The 19,812-nt window shown below is 48.4% G+C and overlaps 1 protein-coding gene across 1 annotated transcript in view; it reads left to right on the top strand.

Annotated features, from left to right (window-relative positions):
* Positions 1–18,259, top strand: part of RNF20 (ring finger protein 20) — a 37,134-nt gene extending 18,875 nt beyond the window's left edge. Inside the window, exons 12-21 of the mRNA XM_015423088.1 lie at positions 5,875–6,010; positions 6,790–6,911; positions 7,302–7,702; positions 8,804–8,921; positions 10,250–10,399; positions 11,561–11,773; positions 12,259–12,384; positions 14,741–14,881; positions 15,752–15,853; positions 16,836–18,259. Of these exons, the coding sequence (XP_015278574.1) occupies positions 5,875–6,010; positions 6,790–6,911; positions 7,302–7,702; positions 8,804–8,921; positions 10,250–10,399; positions 11,561–11,773; positions 12,259–12,384; positions 14,741–14,881; positions 15,752–15,853; positions 16,836–17,012 (1,686 nt within the window). The 3' untranslated portion in view covers positions 17,013–18,259. The remainder of the gene's footprint in view (positions 1–5,874; positions 6,011–6,789; positions 6,912–7,301; positions 7,703–8,803; positions 8,922–10,249; positions 10,400–11,560; positions 11,774–12,258; positions 12,385–14,740; positions 14,882–15,751; positions 15,854–16,835) is intronic.
* Positions 18,260–19,812: the final 1,553 nt, after the last annotated feature.

The following is a 19,812-nucleotide window of genomic DNA, read 5'->3' as shown; positions in this document are numbered from 1 at the left end:
ACTGGGTCCCAAAAGCCTTTAATGATTTGATTAATTCTGTTTCTTGCAACATTCTAGTGTGGCCTGTGCAAACTTGCATCTTTCATCTTGTTTTGTGAACTCTTTAGCAAGCTTTTACTAGCTTTCTTTAAAGACATCTGGGGCTGAATTTTTAATTTTATTCTGAACATTGTTTTGGCTTTATTTCAGTAATTCCGTTTGGCTTTCGAGCCAAGATTGTAGGTAGCAGGATTGGCTCATTTACAAAACAACGACGACAACAAAAACACAGCGGCTGTATCATGTCGAAGAAACCCCCAGTCTGCAGGTTGTAGGGTCTTAAAATGGAGTTCAGGATGTTGGATTAGGTTGTATTGAGTGCAAAATAGCTTTCAAGGGGTACCAAAGGCCTTCTGGAAGAGGAAAGCCAATGAATGGCAACATTCCCTTTGAGAATGTAACAGCCAGCAGTTAGTCAGATATCTCCATAGCACTGAGTGGTGCACACAAGTCTCCAGTAAGGCAGAGAGCAGAAGAAAAACAACATGGTATTTGTGTTAATGATGCTGGACATTGATTTTTCACTGAAGGTTCGATGTAAGCCAAACTGGGTTACGTTACCTAGTGCTTGGAGGGCAAGTGATCCCCATGAGCAAAGTTGCATGTAAAGATAATCTTCTTTCCTTAAATGATTTAAATGTGGTGTTTCCCAAAAAGAAGACTGTAGGTTGCTTTAATAGTCCACTGATAAAATTCTAAAATCTGGAAAAGAATTCCGAACATATACTTTTTTATTCAGACTAACCAAAATCTCACAAAGTAGCTGGCAAGCCTTTTGAGTTTCTTAGAAACTGTCTGGGAATTTTGATGCAATGCTGTCCCTGTGTGGCCAGTGAAAGAATCTGCAGAGTGAATGCCTCCCTCCCTCCCTTAGCAGCTTGATATATAGATCAACTTCTCCTTTGTGTGTGGGAAGCGATTTCAGAGTATTAAAATAAATGCAGTTAGTGTCATTTTGTGATCTACGTCTGATGTCTAAAAAAAGTCGGGGTAGGTGGAACTGGTAATTTCTCAATTTCCATTTTTTTAAAAAAAGAGAAGTTCCATGTTTTAGACAGAGCCAGCAGGGTATAGTGGTCCAAGTATCGGCCTGTGACATGAGATGAAGGTTTCCCTTGCTCGAAAGCTAGACAAATCCGACTCTAGGGGGCGGTGCTCATCTCCGTTTCAAAGCCGAAGAGCCAGCGTTGTCTGAAGACATTTCCATGGCCATGTGACCGGCATGACTAAATGCCAAGGCACGTGGAACACTTTTAACCTCCCACCCAAGCGGTACCTATTTATCTTTCTTGCTTTCGAACTGCTAAGTTGGCAGGAGGTAACATGAGATAAAAAGGTAAAGGTTCCCTTGCTCAAAAGCCAGTCGAATCCGACTCTAGGGTTGCGGTGCTCATCTCTGTTTCAAAGCCGAAGAGCCAGCACTGTCCGAAGACATTTCTGTGGTCATGTGCCTGGCATGACTAAACACCAAGGCGCACGGAACGCTGTTACCTTCCCACTGAAGTGGTACCGATTTATCTACTTGCAATTTCTTGCTTTCGAAATGCTAGGTTGGCAGGAGAACTTGATATTCCCAGATCCAATTCCCAGATCCAAATCCTTGCTTAGCCATGAAGCTTACTGGGTAGCTTTGAGCCAGTCATACTTTCTCAAGCTAATTACCTCACAGGCAGTGTTCCCTGTAAGCTGAGTTAGTGTGAGCTAGCTCACAGTTTTTGAGCCTCCAGCTCACAGATTTTTGTCTTAATTCAGGAAGGGTGGCTCCAGAGCAAACTAATTTATGCAGTAGCCAAATCGCTTGCTTACAGGGAGGTGGATTGAAATTGTCCACTGAGACCATGGCTAGTGACATGGACTGCCTGACAAGGTCTCGAGATTGCAAGAGGAAGGTGGCAGGCTTAACCAGTATGGGAAATTACAGCTGTTTCTATACAAATGCTCGAAGTGTCCGAGGTAAAATCGGGGAGTTGGAGTGCTTGGTGTCAGAGGGAAAAATAGACATTGTGGGTATTTCAGAAACTTGGTGGGATGAGGAAAATCAGTGGGATACGGTGATTCCCGGTTATATATTATATCGGAAGGATAGGGGGGGAAGGGTTGGAGGTGGGGTGGCTCTGTATGTCAGAGAGGGTATAAAGTCCAGAAAGATCGAGAGGCTAAGAGAATTGGATTCGCTTCTTGAAGTTCTGTGGGTTGAAATAGGGGGGCCAAAAGGAAACTTAACACTGGGAGTTTGTTATCGCCCACCGGATCAAAAGATAGAGGAGGATTATAAAATGATGAATGAATTAAAGATAGCAGCTAGACAAAAACACTGTGTCGTAATAGGTGATTTTAACTACCCACACATTGATTGGGTCAATATGTGTTCTAGTCGAGAGAAAGAGATTGAGTTTCTAGACACTCTAAATGACTGTGCTATGGAGCAGATGGTCATGGAACCTACCAGGGGAGAGGCGATCCTTGATTTGGTCCTAAGTAACACTCAAGACCTGGTGAGAGATGTAAAAGTGATTGCACCGCTTGGGAACAGTGATCATAATGTTGTTGAGTTCAACATTTGTACAAATAGGGAATTGGCCAAAAAGACTCACACAACCACTTTTAACTTTAAAAGGGGTAATTTTTCTGATATGAGGGGACATGTGGGGAGGAAACTGAAGGGAAAAGTAGAAAGGGTCAAAACCATTGGGGAAGCTTGGAAACTGTTTAAAACTACAATTCTAGAAGCTCAAATAAAATATATTCCGCAGGTTAGGAAAGGCACAAACAGGTATAAGAAAAAGCCTACATGGTTAACAAACAAAGTAATGGAAGCTGTAAAAGGTAAAAAGGATTCCTTTAAGCGGTGGAAAGCTAGTCACAGTGAGGCTGATAAAACAGAACACAGGCTATGGCAAATAAAATGCAAGTCTGTGGTCAGGCATGCAAAAAGGGAATATGAGGAGCATATAGCAAAAAATGTAAAGACCAACAATAAAACTTTCTTCAAATACATTAGAAACAGGAAACCAGCCAGGGAGGCAGTGGGGCCCTTGGATGACCAAGGGGTAAAAGGAGTACTGAAGGATGATAGGGAAATGGCTGAGAAGCTAAATGCATTTTTTGCCTCCGTCTTCACTGTGGAAGATGAGAGGTGCTTGCCCACTCCAGAGCCGCTGAGTTCGGGAGGGGTGTTGAAAGACCTGAGTCAGATTGAGGTGACGAGAGAGGAGGTCCTAAAACTGATAAACAACTTAAAAACTGATAAATCACCAGGCCCAGATGGCATACATCCAAGAGTTCTGAAAGAACTCAATTGTGAACTTGTGGATCTCCTGACAAAAATATGTAATCTCTCCTTAAAATCAGCCTCCATTCCTGAGGACTGGAAGGTAGCTAATGTCACTCCCATCTTTAAAAAGGGTTCCAGAGGAGATCCGGGAAATTACAGGCCAGTCAGTCTGACGTCGATACCGGGTAAATTGGTGGAAACCATTATTAAGGAAAGAATTAGTAGGCACATAGATGAACAAAACCTATTGAGGCAGACTCAACATGGGTTCTGTAAGGGAAGATCTTGTCTCACTAACCTGTTAGTGTTCTTTGAGGGGGTGAACAAACATGTGGACAAGGGGGATCCAATAGATATTGTTTACCTTGACTTCCAGAAAGCTTTTGATAAAGTTCCTCATCAAAGGCTCCTAAGCAAGCTCAAAAATCATGGGATAAAAGGACAAGTCCTTTTATGGATCAAAAACTGGCTAATTAATAGAAAACAGAGAGTGAGTATAAATGGGCAGTTCTCCCAGTGGAGGGGTGTAAGCAGTGGGGTACCACAGGGATCAGTACTTGGTCCACTGCTTTTTAACTTGTTCGTTAATTATTTGGAGTTGGGAGTAAGCAGTGAAGTGGCTAAATTTGCGGATGATACAAAGTTGTTCAGGGTGGTGAAAACCAGTGAGGATTGTGAGGCACTCCAAAGGGATCTGTCAATTTTGGGCGAGTGGGCGTCAACATGGCAAATGGGGTTCAATGTGGCCAAGTGCAAGGTGATGCACATTGGAGCCAAAAATCCTAACTATAAATACACGTTGATGGGGTCTGAACTGGCAGAGACTGATCAAGAGAGAGATGAGGGAGTTGTAGTGGATAACTCACTGAAAATGTCGAGACAGTGTGTGACTGCAATAAAAAAGGCCAATGCTATGCTGGGGATTATTAGGAAGGGTATTGTAAACAGATCAGCCAATATCATAATGCCCCTATATAAATCAATGGTGAGACCTCATTTGGAATACTGTGTGCAGTTCTGGGCACCACACCTTAAAAAGGATATTATAGCTTTGGAAAAAGTGCAGAAAAGGGCAACTCGAATGATAAAAGGGTTGGAACACTTTCCCTATGAGGAAAGGTTAAGGCGCTTAGGGCTCTTTAGCTTGGAGAAACGACGACTGAGGGGTGACATGATTGAGGTTTATAAGATTATGCATGGGAAAGAGCAGGTAGAGAAAGAGGTACTTTTCTCCCTTTCTCACAATACAAGAACCCGTGGGCACTCCATGAAATTGCTGAGCGGTCGGGTTAGAACGGATAAAAGGAAGTACTTCTTCACCCAAAGAGTGATTAACACTTGGAATTCACTGCCACAGGAAGTGGTGGCAGCTACAAGCATGGACGGCTTCAAAAGGGAATTAGATAAGCATATGGATCAGAGGTCCATCAGTGGCTTAGCCACAAGGTATAGATAGGGACTCTGGGGCAAGTGATGCTCTGTCATCTTGGTGCTTGGGGGGGTCAACAGTGGGAGGGCTTCTACTGTCCTGGCCCCACTTATGTTCTTATGTTCTTATGAAAGGTTAAAGCGCTTAGGGCTCTTTAGCTTGGAGAAACGACAACTGATGGTGGCGACTACAAGCATGGATGGCTTCAAGAGGGAATTAGATAAGCATATAGAGCAGAGGTCCATCAGTGGCTATTAGCCACAAGGTATAGATAGGGACTCTGGGGCAAGTGATGCTCTGTCATCTTGGTGCTTGGGGGGGTCAACAGTGGGAGGGCTTCTACTGTCCTGGCCCCACTGGTAGACCTCCTGGTGGCACCTGGTATTTCTGGCCACTGTGTGACACAGAGCGTTGGACTGGATGGGCCTTTGGCCTGATCCAACATTGGCGTCTCTTATGTTCTTATGGAGCCTTTGAGGAAGAGAACTAGGGACTCAGGGTCAGGAGTTGGGATTCTAGAGGAGCCCAGGCTGGTGCCTTTATTTTTTACATTGTCACATTTTTCATCAGCTAACATAATTCAGCTTTTGCATGCCTTGAGTTTTTGAATGGCACAAACATTCTTCTGGAATTGGACATTTTTTTTCTCCTGTAGTGCATATTTTGTGTTTGTGGTTATATATATATATAAAAAGCTGGCATGATCAGGACAATTGAATGGTGCAGCTGGTGTTGGACTCGCACCACTTTGGTTTGTAGGAGACTTTGTGGCTTGTGAGGCTTAGCTTCTCAAGAGTCCTTGCTGGGCAACCTGGGAGGAACGAAGAGAGTCTTTGCTACCAGTGCTGTACCTTAGAAGCCGAATGGCAACTGGCAGTCTCTGCAGTGGGCATTCTGTGGATTTTAGGAAAAGGCTTTACCGAGAGTGTTCAGAAGAAGAATGCTGGCAGAGCTGAAGACATTTCTCATGAGTGACTGCCATGTCGACTCTGCAGTTAATTCCCTTCTCTATTAATGTGTGGTCTCCACTGGGGAGGGAAGGTGCTCCGTCTTTCTTGAGCTTCTCATCTGCCCATAAAAGTGAGAATCGTCTGCACCAAAGCTGGTCTCCTTTTTATTTTCCCCCCTCCAGCGTGATGAAGTCAGTCTCCACAAGAAATTACGCACCGAGGTCATTCAGCTAGAGGATACCCTCGCCCAAGTCCGCAAGGAGTACGAGATGCTGCGGATTGAGTTTGAACAGACACTGGCAGCCAATGAACAAGCAGGTCGGTTAGCTATTTATTTAGCATACTGTGAACCAAAGTGGTGCCTGGGATGGTTTACCAATATTCAGTGAAGTTGGTTATACAATAGATACTTCCACGTCAAATCTCATAGTATGAGACCTTATCTTGGATACACAGTTTAACCTGCAGCCTCAGCTGCACACAGTGTTGAACAGCTTTCAGCAGCCTTTGTCAGCCTTTTTGCATTAGATCAACTTGTTCTGTAAAAACTGGTTGATCTATCAGGCCTTCCCCAAGCACTGAGGATTCTGCTTCATTTCAGCAGTACCCCTTTTTGAGAGGGGTTTTTAAATTCTTGTTAAATACTTGTTTGCAGTGCACTTTCTTTCTTACTTTCAGGTCTGGCCATACTTTGCCCACCCCTTCTTCTCTAACGGACCACCATGGTCACATGGTTTAAAGATTTCCCCATGATTATAGAGAGTTGCTGTAGAATCTTGACTATATGGACTTGTAGCCTGCATGGCCTGGAGAAATCCAGAAATGATGTGCAGCGTTTTGTGTTTACAAATCAAAGAAGGTGTGAGATGAGCTTCCGGCAGCCAGAAAGGGAGATCTGCTTGGGTTTTTTTTGGCGTCTCCCTTGTCCTTTCATTTCTTACTCCTCTGGAGACAATGTAGTATTTTGTTTCCTAGTAAACCCTAGAAGATGATGTAGTGCAGAACTTGGGTATCCGTTTTAGATTCAGCAAGGCAGTTTTTATGCCCTAACTGTGGAGATCTCCCTGTAACTCTCCTGTGCAATGGTTTCTGTGTAGGTCCCATCAATCGGGAGATGCGTCACCTCATCAGTAGCCTCCAGAATCACAACCACCAGCTGAAAGGGGAGGTGCTGAGGTACAAGCGGAAGCTGAGGGAGGCTCAGTCTGACTTGAGCAAGGTACGTGACATGGCAGAGGGAGGAGCTTTTGGGGAGCTGTGCTTGGTTAGGTCCAGCAATCTATCTGCTTTGAGGTGTGGAGAATGGGCCTCTGGGGACCGGTGTTCTTTTTTTGTTTGAATGCTTGCATTCCCAGGCGGCCTTCAGTACTCTGGCAATGGCCCCAAACCCATGCAAACTGTAAACTTGAAGATGCATGTCAGTTCTCTAAAATAACCTCAGAGTTATATGAGTGTGACATGGGAGATGAGTATGTCAAGGGACTGATGGACGCAAGCTTAGTGGGCTGCAGGAGGAGGAGGAAAGTCCGTGGATGGTAAGGAATCCCTAAGAGAAAGCATTGCTTATACATTGTGTGTGTGTGTGTATCTTTCCCTCCCATTCTCCCAGACCCGTTCCCGTAGCGGCAGCGCCCTCCTGCACTCCCAGTCCAGCACCGAGGACACCAAGGAGGAGCTGCCCGAGATCAAACAGGAGCCCGATGATGTCTCTGCTCCATCTGCCTCCTCCAAGGCTCCCCCGGAGGATACCTCTGAAACCAAGGCAAAGCGAGATGAGGAGGAGAGGGAGCGCGAGAGGCGGGAGAAGGAGCGGGAGCGGGAGAAAGAGAAGGAGAAAGAGAAGGAGAGAGAGCGGGAGAAGGAGAAGGAAAAAGAGCGGGAGCGGGAGAAGCAGAAGCAGAAGGAGTCCGAGAAGGAGAGGGAGTCTGCCAAAGAGAAGGACAAAGGGAAGCACGACGACGGGCGGAAAAAGGAGGCAGAACTGATCAAGCAGCTGAAGGCGGATCTCAAGTAAGGCGGGTCCTGCAGTTGTCGTGCCTTAATGGCGAGCTGAAGGGACAGGCCATATTCAGAACTGCTTGCTTCTCCAGCAGCGCTGCTTGTTATCCTGCTTCTCAAGGCTCCAAGTGGCGTGCAAATAATCATAATGCCAAGCTGTTAGAGGAAGTTAGGCTGCTTACATGGCAGGCACTGGAAGACTCTGAGCTGAGCTTTCTAGAAGGGGGTGCAGAGGCTTCTTGGTAGTTGCAGGGATGACCACATGTGTCTTTTCAGACACCCTTCCTGTATGGTTGTCCAAATGTGGTCGGTGACGATAGCGAAGCCATGGGTATAGGAGTCACCGTGGAGCCTGCCCAGCCCAGCCCATTCTTGTTTTCGTGCATTCACTTTGCACGATGTCTGATCATCTACCAATGAGTCATCTTGAGTTATTTCTTTACTGCCAGGATAGGACACTGGAAAGAGCGTAAGTCAGTGGGGCAAAGTGGTCCCCACCCCATTTCAGGATTTAGAACTATCCGATGGGAAGGTGGAATCTACCATTATGTGTCAGGGTCTGCAGCTTCTTTCCTCAGGCATGCCAATCCCCTCGTTTCTTGAATGAGCAATGATTGCTGTCAGTGTTCCCTCTAAGCTGAGTTAGTGTGAGCTAGCTCACAGTTTTTTAGCCTCTGGCTCACCCATTTTTGTCTTAGCTCAGGAAGGATGGCTCCAGAGCATACTAAGATATGCAGCAGCCAAATGGCTCGCTCACAACTTTAATGCCAGTAGCTCACAAAGTAGAATTTTTGCTCACAAGACTCTACAGCTTAGAGGGAGCATTGATTGCTGTATACTTCCTCTGGGACACCCAGTTATGACCATGTCTGAAGCCAAAAACCACTTGTTAGTCTCTTCTTGATTGGCTGTACCAAATGTGCTAGGATGGAACCTTCCCCACCTTCCCCCCAAACGACTTGAGAGTCTCGAGTTGGTTGTTGCCGTCCTGGCATGGGCGCAGGGGGTGGCGGTGGGAGGTGCTCGCGCTTCTTGATTTGAAGTAGACGGCGTTGCCCTCTTGTGGCCCTTGCCACAACCTGATGTGTATCTGTTATCTTTCCCTTTGTTTAGGAAGGCCCAGGAAAGCCAGAAGGAAATGAAGTTGTTGTTAGATATGTACCGCTCTGCCCCAAAGGAGCAAAGAGACAAAGTCCAATTAATGGCTGCGGAGAAGAAGGCCAAAGCTGAGGTAATCCTCTCTGCCATTGTCCCGTCTCTCTTGTCCAGTAGAGAGTAGATTTGAAACGGTTTCTGTCGTATCTGCAAAAACCTCAGTTTTACCTTGTGGGACAGAGTTCTGTCTAGGATGACACCCCCCTCTAATGTTTTATTTTGGATCTAGGCGATCACAGCTAATTCCTTGAAAATATATACTTTTCTAGAAAAATGTCCTCAAGGAGATTTTGAGTGAAGTTTGGTACCTTACGGCTGCTCTGACCTAGATGGCCTGATCTTGTCAAATCTCGGAAGCTAATCAGGGCTGGCCCTGGCTAGTCCTTGGATGGGAGACCGCCAAGGAAGTCCAGGGTTGGTGTGCAGAAGCAGGCAATAGCAAACCACCTCTGTCCGTCCCTTGCTCGAAAAACCCTACGGGGTCACCGTCAATCGGCCATGACTTGATTGCACTTCCCCCAGCCTTAGGGTTCTCCTTACCTTGACCCGGATAGCCTAGGCCAGCCTGATCTCATCAGCTCTCAGAAGCGAAGCAGGGTTGGCTCTGGCTAGGATGAGAGACCTCCAAGGAATACCAGGGTTGTGATGCAGAGTCAGGCAATAGCAAACCACCTCTGAACATCTCTTAAATCGCACACTTTTGCAGCCGACGGGGATTGTGTTCAGCTGTAAGCTTCAGGCGTGTTCCGGTCGGCATTCACTTCGGCTTGGCTAGATGATGTCAGTTCTTCCAGGACTACTTTGAATCGTAGTACCGCACTGCCACCGCCTGGCCGGATTGGCCCATCACAGGCTTCTTAATGCCGAAGAGGTCTTTTTTTCCAGGCTTCCGAGCTTCCGAGCTGGATCTTCCGTTCACCGGCTAACACCTTCCCCACGGGGGTTTAGTGTGCCCACCCTCTCTAAGGAGTGATACCCATTTTATCTACTCGCCGAAGCTTTCGAACCGCTGGGTGGACGGCAAGCTGGGGACAAGACTGGTAGCTCACACCAGCGCGGGCTAGAACTGACAGCAGCTCTGTTCAGTTCAGATGTTAACCAGAGGATAAATCCTCTGTGCCTAGGCCAGCCTGATCTCATCAGATCCCAGAAGCGAAGCAGGGTCGGCTCTGGCTAGGATGAGAGACCTCCAAGGAATACCAGGGTCATAGCACAGAGGCAGGCAATAGCAAAGCACCTCTGAACGTCTCTTGCCTTGAAAGCCCCGTGGGGTTGCCCTAAGTCAGCTGTGATTGAAAGCCAAAAAACTAACAGAGTTCTCATTAGAGAGAGAGAGAGGAACATCCTTTCCAGTTTTAAAACCTCATTCCCTTTCTTCTCACATCCCTCTTCTGCTTGCTGCAGTTGGAAGACCTAAGACAAAGACTGAAGGAACTGGAGGACAAGGAGAAGAAAGAGAGCAAAAAGATGGCTGACGAGGATGCCCTCCGGAAGATCCGGGCAGTGGAGGAGCAGATTGAATACTTGCAGAAGAAACTGGCTATGGCTAAGCAGGTGAGGAGTGTTTCCTTCTTTGGAAGTGTGGCGGTCACAGTCTCAGAGATGCTGGGCCTCTGGTTTCTTGCAGTGAACAAAGGGCGATGGGCCGGTGCGAAGGTGATGTCCTCTGTCCCTGTTTTTTTGCCACTAGCCACACTAAGTGATGTTTCTGCTCTTTTCTTGGCCATCACGTATCACTGGTAAACCAGTTGGCTAGGAGGTATTTGCATCATCTGCATTGTGTCTTGCGTTTCATTCCAAACCTGGCCCCAAGAATTTATATCCAAAAATCTGCACAATGAGTTCAAGGAGGAAGGGGGGGGGGTCCTCCCAGGTCCTCCCAGATTTGCAGAAAAAAGTGGTGGTAGGGGGTGGGGAGCAGTGTTCCCTCTAAGCTGAGTTAGTGTGAGCTAGCTCACAGTTTTTTTAGCCTCCGGCTCACACCTTTTTGTCTCTGCTCAGGAAGGATGGCTCCAGAGCAAACTCATTTATGTAGCAGCCAAATCGCTCTTTCACAACTTTAATGCCAGTAGCTCATGAAGTAGAATTTTTGCTCACAAGACTCCACAGCTTAGAGGGAACATTGGTGGGGAGCAGAAAAAAGCCCTGTGCTGTGATCTTGTGAGGCTCTAGGCGGCCCCAGGATGGCTGCCAAGATCTTGCCTTGGGAGATTTCTGTGGTCATCACAGAGGAAGAAGAATTGGAGGGTAGCAGAGCTAGTACAGGAGGAAAATTGAGCAAAAGGCTGAGAAATGGGGACTGGAAGGGGGGGGGGAGGAAATCCTCTCCACCATAAGCTTTGTGAGCCTTCATTGTGTGTGTGTGTGTGCGGTATGTGTGGTATGTGTACCCCACACAACTGAATTCTGAAGGTGCCCTAGAGCAGACTGGGCTGTCGAATGGGGAATCGTTTTCTAAATCACACTAAAAAGCCCCAAGAACGCTATTGCAGGAGAAACCTGTGGCATCCTTTCTCCCATGTATGACTATCAGTTCCTGACTGTGGAAAATCAAACCGGTCACAACATCTTCCATGCTGTCGGTGGGCTATTTATTCCACACGTTTCACTCCTCCCAGTCACTCTCCGGGTTATGACCTTGATTTAAGTTCGTCTTTGGGTCACCATAGAAGGGCAGGGCTGAGCTGACGGCCTGACTTCCCGGCCCGTTTACAGGAGGAAGAAGCCCTGCTCTCTGAAATGGACGTGACGGGCCAGGCCTTCGAGGACATGCAGGAGCAGAACATCCGCCTGATGCAGCAGCTGAGGGAGAAGGACGATGCCAACTTCAAGCTCATGTCGGAACGCATCAAGTCCAACCAGATCCACAAGCTGCTGAAGGAAGAGAAGGAGGAGCTGGCGGACCAGGTTCTGACCCTGAAGACACAGGTAATTAATGGGGCTCCGGGAGATGGAGCAGCAGAAAGCAAGCCTTAAGAACCTTAAGAACATAAGAGAATGCCAATGTTGGATCAGGCCAAAGGCCCATCCAGTCCAACACTCTGTATCACACAGTGGCCAGAAATACCAGTGCCATCAGGAGGTCCACCAGTTGGGCCAGGACATTAGAAGCCCTCCCACTGTTGACCCCCAAGCACCAAGAAGACAGAGCATCCCTTGCCCCAGAGTCCCTATCTATACCTTGTGGCTAATAGCCACTGATGGACCTTCTTGAGCTGAGGCATGCATTAAGACTGTGGCTCTGTCAACACCTGAGAAATTTATTTTGCTATATTCTAGTTGGGATTATGGGTATGCCACGTTTTCTGTAGGATCACAGGATGCGTAATTACCGTGACCTTGGGGCAGTTTTGGAGCCCCCGGGGCCCTTAGAGGCTCAGTACTTCTTTCCCCTCCGTGTTTGCCTTTTGAAGGTGGATGCCCAGTTGCAGGTTGTACGGAAGCTGGAGGAGAAGGAGCACCTGCTCCAGAGCAACATCGGGACAGGAGAGAAGGAGCTGGGCTTGCGGACCCAGGCCCTGGAGATGAACAAACGGAAGGTAACGGCCCCTGTCCCGCAAAACGAATTCTGCCTGCCTGCTGCGGACCGCTGTGTGAGCTCTTGAAAGGCGGCGGGCGGGCGGGCGACCATTCTGTTTGATCTCCTTTGTGGGAGAGCACACTGCGAAGTCTCAAATCAAGCTGTAATTAGGGCACAGGAAACAGAAATTACAGGCTCTCTGGAGTTTTTTTTTTAAAAAAGAGAGAAGGCAGTGACCACAAAGCAGTATGACCGAGATGAGAAAGGGCAGTGGATGAAAGGAACAACTGAGCACCTAAGGAGTAAGGAAGGGCCGGCCAGATGAAAATAATGAGGCTGGCTGAGGTTTTCCGGGAGAGAGGAGAAGGCAGGGAGGATCTCAGGGAAGGAGAATGAACCAAGGGGCTGGAGGTCAGGGGAAGAAGAGAAGGTAATGAGGGTGTTGTGAAAGTGTTCTCCGCCTCCTGAGATCACACGGGTGCCACCAGCATGGGTGGCGTTACCGTGTCTGCAAAAGCTCCGCTTCTGAGGGGTGTGAATTCCTGAGACAGGGAGGACAACCCCGCTGGGGCTTCTTAGCCCAGCACTCTGATTCTGATGGCAGCCAGCCAGAATCCAGGCATGGGCTTGCAGGGGAAGGAGGGGTGCTTCCAGAAAGTGGGCTGGGCCCACAGCCTGAAGGGACCCCCAACCTGTCTGCACCCGATTTTCTGGCCTTGTGATGTGATAATAGATGAGGCTTTGGACTGGTTTAATTCTGGATCCGTCGATGATGTACGTAGGCTGGTTCTTTTCTCAGAACATCCCTTTTAAGGCTTAAAAAACAAACACAGAGAGTTGAGAGGAAAACCGGTGGGCTTGGGATCAGAATACAAGGCAGGAGAACCCCGTTGGCAGCTGCGATGGCTCTCCTGTGGTGTGTGTTTGTTCCTGATTTGGCCATCAGTGATTCAGAGGATACATGTTACTTTCTCTGAAATTTCTAATTCCATCCCATTTGGCGGGGGGGAAGTTCCCCCATACTTAGTCTTACTGTGAGAGTTGAGAATAAAATTATCAGCAATCTTCACGCCTTAATATATATAAAAAAGAATATTCTGGAGTTAGGAAAGGTGCAGAAAGAGGTGACCCATGTGAGCAAAAAGAAGGAGGAGAGTACATTTTTATGCCCTGGTTTTCTCGATCTTAAGGAGTCTTAAAGCAGCTTACAATCATCTTGCCTTCCTCTCCCCACAACTTGTGAGGTAGGTGGGGCTGAGAGAACTCTGAGAGTTCACCCAGCAGGCGTCTCACGTGTGTGTGTGGGGGAAATCAAACCTGGTTCTCCAGATTAGAGTCCACTGCTCTTAACCACTACACCACGCTGGCTGATCAAGGGGTTGGAGCACTTTCCCTTATGAGGGAAGACAAAACGAGTACAGGCATTTTTAGTTTAATAAAACAGTGCGTAATCAGGGACGTGACAGAGAAACAGAAAGTAATGCGTAGTTTGGAGAAAGGGGTGAAGGAAACTTTCCTTTTTTAACCCATCAGGAGAGGAGGGGAGGAGGAGGAGGAGATTGGATTTATACCAGTCTCAGAGCGGCTTACAAACTCCTTTCCCTTCCCCTCCCCACAACAGACACCCTGTGAGGTGGGTGGGGCTGAGAGAACTCTGACACAGACTGCTCTTTTTCAAGGACAGCTGTGCCAGAGCTTGGGACTGACCCAAGGTCACATCAGCAGGTGCAAGTGGAGGAGTGGGGAATCAAACCTGGTTCTCCCAGATTAGAGTCCGCACACTTAACCACTACACCAAACTGGCATCAGAGTCATTCAGTGAGCCTGATTGGCAGTAGATTCCTGACGGTTTCCCCTCACAAGCCCCAGTGCATCAGTACATTGAATTCAGTGCCTCAAGTATCTCCTTGTCTTTAAAAAGGCGTAGACAGATTAATATAGAGGACAGGGTCGACCAGTGGCTGTTAGCCATCATTACGAGCTGTGAATACCACTTGCTGGGGCCAGATGGCAGTCAGGGAGGGCCATTGCCTTTGTGTCCCGCCCGTGAGCTTCCAGGGCCCCCTCTGGTCCTGCCCCTTTGGGAAAGCAGAATGCTGGCCCCAGCGGGCTCCGGGAGGGCTCTCCTTAGCTGCATCTCTACAAAGGGTGCCCGTGTGGTGTAGTGGTTGCTTAGAGTGGACTAGGCTCCAGGAGATCCAGGTTCGAATCCCCACCCTGCTTCCCGGGCTAGCAGCCTGACCTCTCTCGGAGGGGTTGTGAAGGTAAAACGAGAGAGACCGAATCACGTATGCCACTCTGAGCTCCTTGGAGAGAGGGTGGGGTAAAAGCATACCAAGATAAGCATCGTTATTTAGTTGCGTGCTTATTTACAGGCCATGGATGCGGCCCAGCTTGCCGATGACCTCCGGGCGCAGCTAGAGCTGGCCCAGAAAAAGCTGCATGACTTCCAGGATGAGATTGTGGAGAACAGCGTGACCAAGGAGAAGGACATGTTCAACTTCAAGCGGGCTCAGGTACCTGGCTGGCACCCTTGACTAGGGAAATCTGCCGTGGCCTCCTGTTGCACAGCCTTGAGTAGAGTGGGGCTGCTTCTTGTCCTCTGCTGAATCTTTGTCCGTGTGCTCTGCTCTGTGCACTCCGCAGCTTGCCTTCAGCTGACTCCCCGCACTGTTTTTCTCACTGGGAGGTGAAGGCTACAGGGGCCTATGTAAGAACTGTGTTTCTGGATCAAGCCAAGATGGGGAGCTGTGTTAGCCTGTCTGTAGCAGTAGAAAAAAGAGTCCACAGTAGCACCTTAATGACTAACAAAACTTGTGGCAGGGTAGGAGCTCTCATGAGTTACTGCTCACTTTTTCAGATATGAAAGCTCGTCTCCTGCCACATATTTTGTTTGTCTTGAAGGTGCTACTGGACTATTGCTCTTTTCTACTGGATCAGACCAGGGATCTGCTTTAGTTCAGGATCGCATTTCCAAAAGGGGCCAGGGTGCTGGGGAGGTCACAAACGAGGCATCATAGCCAGAACTCTTCTCTGTACCCAGCACCTGGTGCTGAGCACTGTGCTGCTGCTGGAACTTCTTATTGCTAATAACCATCAGTGGGCTAATCCACTGTGAGTTTGCCTTGTCCCTTTTAAAAGCAGCTGTGCTTCTGATCTGACAGCAGGCCAGCAGAGCTAGTGGTTTCACAGTTTTGAGGAGCAGCTGTTCTTTAGCAGGTTGAAACCCAAGAGAGTGGCACCTGGAAAACCCTTGCAGGAGCTGACCTGCTCACAATCTGGGAACCCCGGAGGTCTTTTTTTGCACCTCTCAGTGGAGCAGCTCTCCGGAGAGAGAAGATTCTGGCCCCATTGATGCATCTGCTTGCTTAACGTTTTACCCGCAGGAGGATATCTCGAGACTCCGGAGGAAGCTGGAGACCACCAAGAAACCTGACATGGTACCCAACTGCGATGAGATCCTTATGGAGGAGATCAAAGACTACAAGGTAGGCGGCTCGATCCAGAAGTCCCTTTGGGATGGTGGACTGGGCCTCGTTGTGCTCGGGGGGCGTACCTGGCAGCTACAGTCTCCATTAGGTTCCGTTGAAGGTAGTCAGCAAGGCCAGGGATAGTCTGAAATTTCCCCAGTTGGGTAAGTTGGAGTCCCTTGTATTTCTCCATTAAGATAATTTTACCCAGGGTTTTTTTCTCTCTAATGGGGGACCGAAAGCAGCTGTAACAACTCTTCTCCATTTTATCCTCGTAACAGGCATATTTGGCTTGGCTGCATATGTGCCTGGCCCGAGGTCACCCACTGAGCTTCCGTGGCAGAGTGGCACTGTGGGTCTCTCGGATCCTACTCCTGCAATCTACCCCATGTTGACTCTCCATATAGGATAACAATAGGCAGGGCTCTTTTTGTAGAAAAAGCCCAGCAGGAACTCATTAGCATAATAGGCCACACCCAACAGCAGGAACTCATTAACATATTGGGCCACACCCCTGACAGCACAGCTCATTAGCAAATTAGGCCACACCCCCATGTTGCCAGAAGTCTGGTCATCCAGCCACGCCCACCTTTTGCTTCTTATTCTGTTTACCTTGTTTGTTGTCAAAACCCAGGGCTTTTTTTTTTTTGTAGCAGGAACTCCTTTGCATGTTAGGCCACACACCCCTAATGTAGCCAATCCTAATGAGTTTCTGCTGTTGGGTGTGGCCTATTATGCAAATGCGTTCCTGCTGGGCGTGGCCAACTCAGGAGCCAGCCGGAACTCCGTTCCTGTGCGTTCCTGCCCAAAAATAGCCCTGACAATAGGACATAATCCTTATGGCGCAATAGTCTCGAAGACACCCTCTGAAACCCCTTTGTGCAAATGACTCCCTAGAGCAATTCTGTGTTCTGGCATGGGATGTTAGGTGAGAGCTCACCCTCATTAGCCATCTGGTCCCTCGGACCTGTCTTACAATGGCGTTTCTTCCACTTCGCAGGCTCGCCTGACCTGCCCCTGCTGCAACATGCGCAAGAAGGATGCTGTGCTCACCAAATGCTTCCATGTTTTCTGCTTTGAGTGTGTGAAAACCCGCTACGACACCCGACAGCGCAAGTGTCCCAAGTGCAATGCCGCTTTCGGGGCCAACGACTTTCATCGCATCTACATTGGCTGAATCTCTGGCCGAGGAGAGCCAGAGAGACGTCTCTGTTGCCAACCGCCCAGGCCCCTCTTTTACTCGCAGGCTGGAAACTGCTTCTTTTTGTGGGCTGCGTTCCCTTCTCTGTTTTTTTTAATGCAATTCTCCTTAATTAGAGAGCTAAAGGGGGTTATCTTCTGATTCTCTCCACTATTTTTCTTTCTCGGGACTGCCATTCCCAGCACAAACCTCCCTCGTTGCCTCTGCTTCTTGGGGTTGACTGTCTTTGTTTACTTGGGCTCGAATTCAACAGGCCCACGTGAATCAGCCTTACACTGGAAAATTAGTTTGAGTTGTTACAAGCCGTCTGTCTGTCTGTCTTTGTGGGTCTCTCTTAAATGTAACTTTCCATTTCGTTTTCTGAAAAACAAGAAAGCTTTTCTTTCCTGGGCAAGGTCCTTTCCCTGCCTCGTGTCCGTCTGCGCCGACAGGTGTCTTTGTTTTGAGAGGCTTGTGACAGTTTAACGGGGCCTGCGATTTCTTCCTGATCGAAATGGCTCCGCGTGACCCTTGTTACCCATTAAAGAGCTTGGTGTGCTGGGAAGACGGAACTCCATGCAGGTGAGGGATGAAGAGTGACACGGAACCAGCTCTGTGCTTCAAACCGCCCTTCTGAAAGGGAACAAAAATGGCCAGTGAAATGCTTGGCGGAGGGACTGGCGAAGAAGGGGCCTTCTCTGCGGGCTGTGCGCCTGGACATGCTGAAGGAAGAAGAGGCGCTTGGTCTGATTCACTCTTCAGTTCCCTTTTGTGGGACCCACGCATGGCATGGTGTGGGAGCAAGCCTGGGAAACAATGCACAGTGCCATTCCACGCGTGTCAGGTTTTCTGTGTAAACAGAAGCCTACATGCATCGACACCTACATAAATGGGACCCCTGTCTGCCATCTGTCTGCCCCCCCCTTTTTTACAGCAGATGGATGATGCCTACAGGGCCTCCTCATGTAGGTGCTCCTATTAGGCTTGCAGGGGCTGTGTGCACAGCGCTGGGACCGTCTCCTGTGCCCTGTTCTGCGCGGGATCCACACGGGGGGGACTGAAGTGTGATCCATGTCCTTGAGACCAGCTTTCTGTAAAGAGGCCCCTTTGGACTGCCGGACTGGCACATCCCTCAGAGGATGTTTTGGTTTCTCCTTGCTCTCCTAGGGGGGAAAAAAAGGCATTTTATTTTTTGTTCTTTTGCTATGAGAGTGATTGATTGGAAGTGCACCTGTTTCAATAAAATCCGTGTCATTCTATAAACTCTTTGGGGACTCTTGTTTATACTGCTTGTGCTTTGTGCCGTTTCTGTATTCTTTACATACCAAGACCTCAAGCTCACACTTGGGGGGCGATGAAACCTTCCTAGGAGTGTCTCATGAAAGTCAGAGCAGCTCAAGAAGTTTGCAGCGGAGTGCCTTTAAAGGTTTTCTGTCAGGCCCCATTGCCCTCCTCTTTTTTCCAAACTCCCATCAGGGGCCATCTACTTTGCAAAAAAGGTAAGGGTGACAGTATGGGGTTAAACAGCAACTGGGACTGTGAGGGGGGACTGAGAAGGAACTTTTTAACATGGCCAGCCCTAGATCCTTCCATTGCTGCTCTCAAGAAGGACCCATCTTCTGGCCTCTGCTACATCTGGCAGCTGGATATCGATCCGGCAACCTCTTTCCAAGAGGGGATGGCATTTTTCTCCCATGGCCTCAGGAGAGCAGCAAGTGACAGTAGCAGCCGTGTTCTGGGGCAAGAGGGATTGTGTCAGCGTCTGTCCTTGATGTGTTCTGCGCACCCTGTCTCAGGAGCAATCTGTCTGACTCTGAAAGTGGAGTCAACAGGTTTTAAAGAAAGCACAGCCATGCCTTTGGAACCCCAGAGGTCTCTGGGAAATGGCCTTTTCCGACATGCTCCTGCTGTTCCCTTCTCAGCTCCGCTAAGTCACATTTCAGCGGAAAGCTATCGCTAAGGCCTAGCATGTGTCCAGTGGCATTTGGCTGCTAAGCTGTTTCAACATAAAGCATCGGGAGGCGAAACGCAGCTTCTGTCGGTGAGACGGTGGGGTAGCCCTTCCCCGCATGCCATGTCAACCTTTGCACAGGGTTATCGATTCCATTGCAGGCTTTTATTGCCAACTCTGTGCCTTCCTGTAAGCTTTCTGGACATTTTTTTTTTAAAACATGGAGAGGCAAAGGAGTCACTACCCCTTTGTGGAATACTGGTGCATGCTAGTTACATAAAGGACTCGAAGCCCTACAGGAGGTAATGACTCCTTTCTTGAGCCGGTGCATGTGGCTTAGAGATAAAATTAGGCATCTGTTTCCAACTGGGCAGGGTGTGCCAGTGCAGACGGACTGTTTAGATGCAAGACATGCTGTGTCGGTGAGATATTATGGGGTGGGGGTTGGGGGGAGGATAGCTTTGTAGGGGAACGGTGTAGCCTTTTAGCTGCTCATGTCAGTAGTAACTACATTCACACTGCCCTTTCAAGACTGTAAACTCCTTGGGGAAGGCCTGCCTTTGGGGAGGGGAAATGCATTAGAAAGTGCTTTTATGCACAGATAGGGCTGTAAACTGATAATTCCTGCCCCTGAATTAATACAGTAAGAAAAGAATGAAGATGGTGGGGGGAATTCATAGTATTGTGATCTGAGTCATGTGTGTGATCCAGGTTTATGACAATAATAGCCCAAGCTGCAGTACATAATTCCAGTGTTCATATTGACTTAAGAATTCAGCATGTGCTTAACAGTAGAATGGCTTCAGTGGCTGCCCTGTAAAATCCCTCCTGTTCAAAACAGCGAGG

The sequence above is a fragment of the Gekko japonicus genome, unplaced genomic scaffold (assembly GCF_001447785.1).
Source record: "Gekko japonicus isolate JY-2015 unplaced genomic scaffold, Gekko_japonicus_V1.1 scaffold389, whole genome shotgun sequence".
NCBI lineage: Eukaryota > Metazoa > Chordata > Lepidosauria > Squamata > Gekkonidae > Gekko > Gekko japonicus.
The sequence above is the reverse complement of the archived record's forward strand: the minus strand, read 5'-3'. Positions and strand labels throughout refer to the sequence as shown.